General features: G+C 28.9%; 1 protein-coding gene across 2 annotated transcripts in view; it reads right to left on the reverse strand.

The window, feature by feature from the left end:
- The window catches only part of LOC127277980 (homeobox protein HMX1-like), a 29,148-nt gene extending 18,337 nt beyond the window's left edge, over positions 1-10,811 (reverse strand). For both annotated transcript variants that reach the window (XM_051299453.1, XM_051299452.1), the window contains exon 1: positions 9,160-10,811. In XM_051299453.1, the coding sequence (XP_051155410.1) occupies positions 9,160-10,108 (949 nt within the window). In that variant the 5' untranslated portion in view covers positions 10,109-10,811. The remainder of the gene's footprint in view (positions 1-9,159) is intronic.
- Between the last annotated feature and the right edge of the window lie 1,728 nt (positions 10,812-12,539).

Raw genomic sequence — 12,539 nt, forward strand, 5'->3', positions numbered from 1 at the left:
AATTTTTCGGCAAATATAAATAATTTTTCTTCAACACAAAATAGACAGTTTTACAAAGCGGAAAAAGTAAATTTCTAAAAATTTTAGATGCAAAAAAAAAGTTGATTCCATGATTTACAATGGGATTCACGCCACGTGCGTTTTAAACTGATGTTGCATTTCATATACGCAAAATTGTATATGAGAATTGTTTCAAACTTTTTTTTTTTTGTATAAAAGGAGCATAATTTTTAACAATGATAAATCTAATTGACAGGATTCTTCTTTTCTACAATAAAAAAATTGATAAAATAATAAAAATTCTATAGTCATTAAAAAAAAAAAATTGTTTTTTAACCGAAAAAATTATCTACGGATTTCCTGCAATGAGATTTTGCGCATATTATAAAATTAATTTCATAATTTTTAATGTATAGTATATAAAAAAAAAGAAAATGTTAAGAAAATGATTCGATCGCTGAATGTATATATAATTATGTTTACATCGGGTGTATATAGATTTTTTTTTGTGAAATATGACAGAATCGCTTATCAAGGGATTGTATCTTTACACTTATCTAATTCCCGACGACGGACTCACGAATGCCGCAGCACTCTCATGGGTGCCGAGCGAATCATTAGTACTAATTAAGCGAACTCGTTCGCATTAAAGGTGAATTAAATACATGTGTATATATACTCCAACGAGCCTGGAGAGTCGGTGAAATTATCAGTTCGATCTCTTTCTCTCTCTCATCCCAGTTCATAGTGATATTTGACATCGGTGAAATTTCTTTCACCCCTCTATATATGACAAAAATAAGTAACGGTGTGCAAAACGCGTGTAATTTTACTTTTATTTGAGACGTAATTCGTGTTTGAGAGTGTTTCAATCAAAGAATTATACAAAAGACACGAATGTGCGTCTACCGCATCAGTATACACTTATATTTATATTTGTGTGTGTGTGAGATGGTAACATTAAACTGAATTCCACTCATGCAAGCAAACGCGTTACCAGTTAAGGTGCTATAAGGTCGATTCCGTGTGTTTCACAGAATAAAGAGTCGTCGGGGCGTGAATGTAAATGCGAATGTTTACGCCTTGAGATGTCTTTTCGCGTGATTAAAAATGCACACATATGCACGGCACCCTTTATATTGGAAATGAGTTGTGCACTCGTTAATGATCACTTTACCTTGTAAACACACCTGGTCTTTAAGTAATGATCCAAAATTAATTTTTTAAACAACGCTAAAGAAAAGGAGGAATAAGAATAAGGTATTATATATATTTTTAATTAATTGCATTCATTTCTCGCACTTTACGGATTCATTTTTATATAAATATACGGAAAATGCGGGCAAAACAATATATGATCATTTTTATACCCTTAAAAGGAGACAAACTTTCAGACCAGTTTTAATTATGTAAATTGTATCATTTCTTTATAGATATTTTAGAGAAAAATGTTGTTAATGGTAATAAGTGTTAAAAAAGTATATATATTTATGAAAAGTATGTGATTGCCATCGTGCGCACTTGCCAAATGAATTATATATCGATGGAATTTTGAAGATTAAAGACAGTTACAGACATTTCTGAAATATTTTTACATATAATGATTAAAATGATGATTAAAAATTAGTAAATAAAAAATTTACTAATAATTTTTAAACAAAAAAACATATGCAACAAGATAACAATTACTGCCTATATATATATATTCGTAGGAAGTGCATGTTGATTTAATGTTTCGATATACACCTTCTATGATAATTTCAGTGGCACTAATCAGTGCAAAGTTCGTGAGACAAAGGGGACATATTGTATATTATGGAGTTGTGCAATATCGGGAAAGTTATATAATTCATTATATATATATATATAACTATAGAAAATTTCAAAATAATATGCTGTCAACAAATTTTTAAAACATATTGGTTATACTTATAGTAAATAAAACACCAATAAATTGCAAAGTCCTATAATATAATAAAAAAATTATTTAAAAAATAACTAATATTGGAAATTAAATTTTAAAAATATTTTTATACTTAACAAATTTTTATTACACTACAAAAACGGGTGTTTTAATTTAAGACATATATACTTTGTAAATTTGAATTAGTGCGAATTCGTTCATTGATTGCATTATTAGTAGAAACTTTCACTGAGTTTTTTTTAAGTAAAATATTACTGTTAGTAGTAATTTTTTTACTAAAATTTTTTTTTTAGTAAAATTTTGTAGAAATTTTCACTAATTTTTAGTAAAATATTAATATTTTAATTAATATCGTAAAATGGGGTAAAGTCGGCGATTATTACAAATTAATTTTAAAAATTTCTTTTTATCTTTTCTAAGAAAAAAAATTCTTTAATTATGATTACTTTGGTTTGTATATGGACGTCAAACATTACTTTGACATTTGTTTCATTCATAATTAGTGGATAATTTTAGTGAAATATGTATTTTTATAGAAATGTTCATTTTACATTTTCACTAAATATAGTTTTGAAAACATGATTCTAGAGCTCTATATTTAAATTTTTTTATGACAAATCCAATTGAACAACATAATTTAAACATTCCTGGCATGATTTACGAAAAAGATAAATTGTGATAAAATAAATAAGAATTTAAAAAAAAATTCATTAACAAATATTATTGAATTAGAGGGAAAAGTCGGCCGCAGTAAAAAAGTAAACAAAATTACATTATTTTCCTTTTCTACTTTGTTTCTAATCTACAAAATATGAAATAATAAAGGTTCCTTCCAAATTAGAATGAAAACAACAGGAAAGAAGTATTAATTGTATAATTTTGCCAAAAAATATCAAAAATCAATTTTAACCTCAAATGTTCTGGAGGTTAGACATTCATATAATGCAAAATCCCAAGTAGAAATATCCGTAGCTCGCCGTAATTAAACACCGGCATGGTACTGATCCAATACTGGCTGTCGGTATTGACTTTCAGTACTGGCAGTGTACTGACTAATACACCGAATCAGTACTATGTCGGAGGTAAAAAAATATTAAAACCAGTACTGGCAGTACACTGTCATTCACACCGAATCAGTACTATGTCGGTGATAAAAAACATTAAATGAAAAAGTCTTTAAATTATTCCAATAGGTAGAAAACGATGATTTTTTATTTAAAAAAATGTATATTAATTTCTTTCGAATACTTTCCCTCAAAATTTTGGATGTAATTGTAATGTATTATTATATACCTATATAAAATATATTTATGTTTTTTTAGTTATTTTAGTACTCATTGAAATATGTGCATTAAGTTATTTATCATGCATACAATAACAATAAGTTGAGAATTTTTTTCTAATAGTTTTAAAAATAAAGCAAAAGTAATTTTTTCACTGTAATTTTTAAATATTATTAATAATTAAATATTAAATTTAAAAAATTTTTCACCATTCATATTTTACAGTCGTCTTTTATTAACTTATTTTTAATTATGTAATTGATCAATCATTTTTGTCTGTTTTAATATTATTTACGGTAAAAATAATTTATTAAAAATATTTAACTGAAATTGATATCCAGTTTTATTTCATTAAATCTTTGTAAAAATTGAAAAAATTTTATGAGTTTAAAAAATTTAAGAATAAATTCATTTTATTTTCGTGATCAATAGATAATACAAACTTTGAAATCAAAACTTTTGTATTAGGTGAACTACTTCAAGTCAGCACTTCAAGCCAGCGCGGCTGTGCGGTATGCGTATCTGACTTGCGTTCTAAGGGTTTAGGGTTCGATCCCCCATGCGTGCGAGATTTTTCGTTCTTAGTTTTAAGTGTTATAAGTACAATATTTGTTCATGTGTAATATCAATTATTAAATAATTATTAAATTAAGTATAAGTGCAAAGTAAAAAAAATTAAATATTATGAATTTAAAAAAATAAAAAAATTTACAACACAAATTATTTTTTGTAAAATAATTTATTAAAAATAAAATAATTTAATTAATATAAATGATAATTATTATTTTAATTATTTATTGTTAATAATATTTTATATATTCTAAATAACATTAACTATTATTGGCTTCACATTACCTGTTCGTGGTAAAAATGGGAGTAATAAGCTAATAAGGATGAAATTTGCATTGGAAAGCGTGTTTTAGCATTTTGTAAAAAAGTGAGATTTTAAGTCCGGATGAGTACTTTGCCAGTATTATGCCAGTATTATTCCAGTACTACGTTAGTACTGGTGAGCGGGACAAAATCAGTACTGGACAGCGTTACCAGCCAGGGTTGGTCCACTACTGGCCCAGTACGGCAGTCAGTACCGTTATACTGACTGGCAGTGTTGGGTCAGTACTATGCCAGTGGCACATTTCTACTTGGGATACTATTAAATATTTATTTAATCGTTATTAGATGTTTATTTTGACTTTTTTACATCCACTACTTCCAAAAATTGACTTTACTTAATTAATCTAACATTCTTGGTTTGCCAATGACTATTTTGTAAATATTCGCCGACTTTACCCCATATTTCAGGGAAAAGTCGTCGACAATAAAAGGGCGTATAAAATTTTTTTCGAAAAATAAATAAATTTTTCTATGTAATAATATTAAAGAAAATGAGTGAATTAAAAGTATTAAAGTTGTATTTTATGTTTTTCTCATACTTTTTTTAAAGAAAAACTTCAAAAAATCGCTGACTTTACTCCATTTTACGGTAATATTTTTTTTACTAAAGTTTTAGTAAAAAATTACTAAAAAATTGTGAAAATGTTATATGTATGATTTTTTAAGTGAAAATACAGAGAATCATCTCTTAATACAAAACATTTATGTTTAAAAGCCTCCATTATACATATATATATTAAAATGATTCAATAAAAATTATAATTATGATTTTAACGTTGGTATAATTATGATCAAACGATGTATAAAAGAAAAAAAAAATTTTATATGCATTATAATTTTTTATCTAAAAAATTTGTTGCAACATTTTTTAATTAACAATTTTTATAAAAAAAAAAACATTTGCAAATAAAAACTTAATTATTTTTTGAGTATGAAAAATATTTTTATTTTCAATCGTTTATCATATAAAAGTTGATTTTAACTATAAATATAAAAAACTTTTTATTAAGGTATAAAACTATGACTAAACATAACCTAAAATTTTTTTCAAGTAAGGTCCCTTCTCTTTGGAGCGTCACATAAATGTAATAACTATATAAGTAAATAATACTAATTAAAGAATTTGTAAGTACTTATAACAAGTGTCTTATTAACGTCAAAGTAATTGTTTAAAGTGTTAACGAACAAAAAAATCAATGCAATAAAAACGGTAATTTAGAAGAAAAGAAATATAATTCTTTTCAACATTGATATATGTAACAAACAACAAAGAATAATTGTCATCATTGCAATAAAATTGACATCCATCGATTTGAACATGTACATATATATATATATATATATATATATATACTCCACATGCGGTATCGCGGACACTCTTCTTATTGCGGCTAAACATTCTTCTCCATGTGGTAAAAAAACAGCTAAACACGCACGAATGATTGATTAAAGGACGATAATGGGATATGTTGGATAAAATGTTTAGAGATTCGACGAATAGAAACGCATATATGTGTTGCTATATAGATTGGAACCTAGTGCAGCTCGACAATGTCCTTATTTTCGTGTCCGCAGGTGCCGCAAGTGTCACTCGTTAGGGCTTCCTCGAAACGAGTCTGACTGGTCAGATACCTCGCTTAGTGCAAACATGGCTACCATTGCGCGCGCGTGACTTCGAACGTTTGTCTAGGAAAATCATCAAGTATAGAAAAATCCTTAACTATAATTAATATATATTTATATACATATAAATAATAGAATCTTCTCTTTTTTATATACGAGACTTTGAAATTTTTATATATATTTTTTTCATTTTTTTCAATTATAATAAAGAATATAAAAAATGTCTATCCGTCTTTCTATATACTCGATTGAATTAAATAAAACTTGGACGAGCTAATTTAAAATTGTCAATTCATAAAATTCAATAATATAAAGAATATACTGCCCCCGAATGTATATATTTTATATATATTTTATCATATGATTAGTATATTAAGGGAAATTTTTGATATAGAATGCAAAATTGATGATAAAAATTTTTGCGTCCAATATATGCAATTTTCATTATATCGTTAAAGTTCATTAAACTCTCACAACACTTTATTATATATGAATAAGTGAATAATTTGTTGAAATTTGCGCGCTGCTATAGATTAAAATAATTAGGAGTTAGCACGCTGCATTACAGACGATTGATTACCTAGTCGTAAATTTATCTGCGGTTTCTTGACTAGACTAATTTTACTGGCTATAATCATTAACCATACAGTATGTGATGTCGATTAAAAATAGCCCAATACACTATAGTAAATAATTGTTCCTATTTTGTGAAAATTTAAATTTTTTTCCTATATATATATATATTCTATTTATTATATTTTAGTGATTTCTTTGCTTTAAATTTATGAGAAAATTTTAGTTTTAATCAAAAAATTGTAATTAAAATTAAATAAAGGATGCAAATTATTAATTAATTTTTAATTTACGAAAGGGTTAATTTCTTCTTACAGAATATGATAAATACATATATATAATACAAACAATGTATAAAGTTTTTGAAAAATATTTTAATTACGGTTAATTAACCAAAAATTTTTAAATCAAAAAAGTTAGGATTGGGATTATAGTATTAATTATTAAATAAAATTTAATCTAGGAGAACCATAAGAAGAAAAACTATAGTGTTACGCAACCTGCCTCACATCCGATATTTTAATTAATTAAAATTAATATTTATTCATGTTGGTTATTAGTAAAAAATAATATAGTATAGTTAAACTATAAATGTCAATAAAAGATTTATAAAAATAACAATATTATAGACTTTTAAAAAAATTAATTTGATTCAATATAATACTCGGTTATTTTGACTATCATCAAATAAATATTTATTTGAACCAAACAACTTTTATTTGAATTAAATAAATTGTATTTGAACCAATAATTTCTGTATTTAAAACAAATATCATTTAAATTGACTCAAATAATATTTATTTTTAATACAAATAAATTGACGAAATAGAGTCGAAATATTTATTTGATATATAATATATAGTCAAGTAACCAATTATTTGAATAAAACAAATTTTTTTTAGTGTATATACCAATATTATTATATTATAAAAATAAAATTATTACAATTTATAAATAAATTAAAACACCTTTCTCTGCGCAATCATATATATATGTCAAAATATTTTTAATGACCGATAATTTCAAAATTAAACCACAGTTAATTATAAAACAACCTTCCGCAAGATGAATCCAGGATGCAAATCATCAAAGTTGCATCAGTTTTAATTAGATAAAAATAAGTTTGAATAAGATAAATGACAGCATTTACTCATATTATGTGCATTTCTCAGTTGGTGATCTCAACCACAAAGTTGCTCTATATAGGAGCTATAAACAAATGCAGTTGTTCTGCTTTGCAACACTCTTGTTCCAATTAATAAACAATGAATAAATTTTATATATAAATCAAAGAACGTGCGTGTTTATGTATTGAGATCTTTGTATATAAATAATAATTTTTTTCTTGCCGCGTAATTGTAGAAAAATAATAATTATACAATCCACAATTATAGATATGATAGAATTGTATTTGTAAAATTAAAATTTTTAAATTTATTATAAAAATACGATAAAGAATAGATTATTAGTATAATTGATCATTAGTTTAGTGTCATTGAGATAAGCAAATATGTCGCCAACAATGATAGTGCGCATAATTGGTTTCATATTCATAATTAAATTGGATGTACAAATATACACGATGCGAAAATATATACATATATATAAACTGTCTGTGTTTTGATACATGCCACTATCATATATGGACCATATGTCAATCGCTTTATTGTGTCCGATAAATTGTTTTTTTCGCTTACAAAATGTATAGGCGCGCAAACCAAAAGAAAAATATGTTATAGTTGTCTTTTTATCCATAATCAAGAATTCGTAAAATGTCCAATTATTATTCAAACATCGTATATATGCCAAACATTTAATCTGGCTGACCATAAGAATTTTCGACTACTGAATTTCCTACTTTCTTATATATATATACTTTCCCGGTTATGATGAATTATTCAAAGACGTATAATTTGTTGGTATATATATATATATATATATATATATATATATATAACTTTCTAAAGCTTGAAAATTATTTTATACAATTACTGTAAATTTTAATGGATGTTCAATTTATTGAAACGAGATAATATATTTGTTTTTCGAATGAAAAATTAATTTGTTTGCACGCACTTAATAAACGAAAGTTAGTAGAACTATTTATTACACTGAAAAAAATTTAGCTGAGATCTTCAACTACTGTTGGATAGTTGACTGGAAAGTAGTTAAATAGTAACTATACTTTTTTAGTTATTTTAATTTTGTGTGTGTAATTAATTGAACTACTTTTTATGTATAGTTAATAATTAGCAGTTCAGTTTACTAAAAAATGTAGTTGAATCAACTACTAAAACTGAAACAACTACAAAATCTCGTTCTGACAACTACATTCTTAGTTATTTTAACTACTTTTTTATAGTTAATACAACTTTTTAAATTTAATTGAGGACCTATTGTTCTAGGCAGAGTATAGTTAAAAAGTAGTCAAATCTACTAGTTTTTTTTCCAGTGTACCATATATCTTGTTGATGATTTTTATAATTTTTGTGCGTGTAAAAAAATTTCTGTATATGATATAAAATATATATTTAAAAAATGTAAGATTCTTCAGAAAATCAGAAAGGTTGATTAACGAGATCCAAAATTGGATATTGATGAGAAAATTTCATTAATAGACTGCGCAAAGTGAAAAGAATATACAGTGAAGACTATAGGGTGAGATCCACTATTGGATCATCAGGATCAACAGTAAAAAAAGGATGAAAAATCAACGAGGCTGATTAGAAAAACAATATTGATCAGTTAAGACTATAGGGTGATCATCATCAACTACTGATAAACAAAAATAGAAATGATCATCCGAAATAGCAATTGCTCTATTGATCAATAGAACAACAAGAGGAAATAAGAAAAACTCACCGTTTGGACTCGTTGGTCCTCCATGTGGTGTATAAAGGTGTCCATGATGATTATGCGTATGCGGGGGTGGGGGTAGCCACGCGAATCCTGCAAGTGAATGAGGAAATCCTGCGGGATTCCACCCAGGACCCCCCGAGTGTCCAAGGTAAGGCCCCGAAGACCTTTGCACCCCGGGGTGTATTGGTTGGGGAACTACCGGGCTTGATTTCTCCTTTTCCTGACTTCCCAATTCTAAGTCCCTCTCAAGTTCACAATCCGAATCCATCACATTCAAATCCTCCGATTGACCCACACTTCTCATCTCGTGCTCCTCATCGAGATGATCCGTCGTTCTATCACCCTCGAGAGATCGATTCGCGTCCGAATCACTTCTATCGTCAAATTCCCTACGAATTGGCGACACAGATCGATTCAAAACCCTATCATCATCATGACCACGTTCACTTCGCCTACTAAGTTCATTGAGTCTATCCGGCGAGACACAACCACTTCCATCATCCTGGTCCCTTTGCTCCAATTCAATTCTAATTGGCGATGAGGATTTATCATGATTGGTCCTGGAAAAATCCTTAACAGTAAGCATCTCCTGCCGATGATCGGACAATGATGTTGTCCTTTGATGATGACCAAACGCCTGTATACCATGTGGACTTAATCGTGCCAAAAGTTCACGACTTTGTAAACGTTGTTGCTCAATGAGTAATTCACGATACCTTGCTTCCATTTCAAAATTATTTTTATCCACCTCGACAAGTCGCTCCGACTCTGAATCCCTTCGGCCAAATGCAGTGGCCGTCGGCGACTTTTTCGTACTGCTCAATAGCGAATCAACGCTAAAACTTATTTTCCCACTTCGGGGTTTTAAGGTGGATGATGCTGATGTTGCGGTAGCCATATCCATATCCTCATAGGCCTCTGGCTCCTGCATAACAGTTCCTTCTCTACTCATACCTGCCGGTCACCTTTGCTGAAGTCCATCGGCTCACGTTTTTTCTTTTCCCAAATATATAATCACTATATCAAGACTCTTGACAATTTAATCCGAGACTCCAAAATCGTCTCATTCCTATTTTACACTGCAAAACATTCACTATATATGTATTATATAATATACTAAAAAATACGTCACATGACAAAACACACAGTCCTAACTCTTGATATTTGAATCATATGATTAAAAATCCCGTTAATTGCATGACAATTAAAAATCATTATAATTATCAATAATTTGAATTATCTCCAATCCAATAATTTCTTTTAGCTAATATCTAATTGCCCTCGTAAATTTTTTAAAATCATCATTTTTTCCCTTCCTAATTTATCAGGTTGAGAATATATATATGTATATATATATATATCTATGTCACTTCTAATCCAATTGGGTTTTGATCACACATAATGAATCACTAAATAATAAAGAGAAAAAGGAAGAAAAAAAGGACGAATAATCTTCAACAAGAAATGAAACCCAAAGAAAAAAAAAACAACAATTTTTTGGGTCAAAAGGGTTATGTAAAATCGCGTGGTAGCCACTACTGCCGCGGAAACGGCACTGATTACCAGGTCCCTGCTCCGGGAGCGGAAAGCCCAAGCATCGGTGTTGCTGATGCTGCACCGCCCCCGCAAAAGCCGGAGATCCAGTAAGCGCTGAATGCGGACCAATACGAATACGTTTGCGCGACTAACGTGTACTTTAGTGAGGGGCGTGTCAGTTGATCTATGTCGACCAATCGGACGCGCGGGAAATTGAAACTTCCGTAAGTATGCTTGCTTCCCCTTTCGCCAAAGCGATTCCAGCGCCAAGTTGAACTGACAGAGAAACCCTGTTTGGCGAGGATAGAGACAGAGAGAGAGAACTGACACGGCAACCGGAGAGAGAGGTATGGGATAGAACGTGACGACTCCTAATTGTCTAATTCCCGGGCGCGCAATGCGCGAATTGATTGGCAATTCTGGTTATTGGGCCCTAGTTGTCCATTCGGATTGATGGCTTCCAAGTATATAAACCGAGAGAGAGAGAGAGTGAGAGAATATACTCTCAGCTAGAATTAGATGGATGAAGCTGCGTTATTAATATCCGAACCTCGACCTCATGCCACCTTGTGAGAAATTGCTGATCGACGTGTCAAAATCTTGGGGAGTGTATTCATATATATCAGAAAAAGAAAAATGAAAGTTTATTAACAAATTTGCGGATTTTATTTACTTTTTGCGCTTATTATTATTATCCACTCAAATAGCACAACATATATGGCTAAACAACATTGCGAATGTTGCCTGGCAATATTGCGATTATGTCCAATATATTACACCGTCCGACACGATTTTTGACCCACAAAAAAATCCAACATTTTCGGAAACTATAGGACCAAAAAAAATACCCGCGTGTCTCGCTGTTTTGCTACACGGAGAAAAATGGAAAAACGAATAAAGTAACTTTTACTACTTTAAAAGTAAAACCGAAACTGTCCGTAGTTTCTGCGCATTTCTGGCAATTTTTACTACAGAATCAGTAAAGTTTACTCCAAAAATAGTAAAATTTACTCTTAAAATAGTAAAAATTATTCACGGAATAGTAAATTTTACTATTTCTGGAGTAAAAATTGCCAGAAATGCGCAGAAACTACGGACAGTTACGGTTTTACTTTTAAAGTATAGTAAAAGTTACTTTATTCGTTTTTCCATTTTTCTCCGTGTAGATCAAGTCGTTTGTGGTTTTTAGAGGTGAAAACAACCCCTAAATGAAAAGAGACAAGATATCTTTTAAAAATTATTAATATTTTATAAAACTTATGTTATCTGGGGGTTTTTTGGGGTTGCTGATTATTAATCTGATGTCAGATTTTTAAAATTCAAAATGACGGATCCAATAAGGCGATCAAATTTTTGAAAAGTTATTAATTTTTTATGAAACTTATATATGGTATCTAGGAGTTTTTCGGGTCGCTGATGTCAAATTTTCAAAATTCAAAATGGCGGATATAAAATAAAAAATTAATAACTTTTTTAATTTTTTCGTCCGCCATATTGGATCCGCCATTTTGAATTTTGAAAATCTGACATTAGATTAATAATCAACGACCCCGAAAACCCCCAGATACCAATAAGTTTTATAAAATATTAATAATTTATTTAAAAGATATCTTGTCGCACTTTTCATTTGGAGGTTGTTTTCACCCCTAGAAACCAGGCACGAGTATTTTTTTTGGTCATATTTTACCTCTAAATATTGCCATGCAATATTAATAACCCTCACGTGCCTGAATTCATTTTTTAATGTAAGTGCATGATGAGCTATGCTTAAATTCAATAAAAAACAAGATACACGTTAAGCTTTTTCAAAAGTCGTCAACCATATTGAATCCGACATTTTGAATTTT

The sequence above is a fragment of the Leptopilina boulardi genome, unplaced genomic scaffold, assembly GCF_019393585.1.
Source record: "Leptopilina boulardi isolate dan_hultmark-lab unplaced genomic scaffold, ZJU_Lbou_2.1 LbouV2_193, whole genome shotgun sequence".
Lineage (NCBI taxonomy): Eukaryota > Metazoa > Arthropoda > Insecta > Hymenoptera > Figitidae > Leptopilina > Leptopilina boulardi.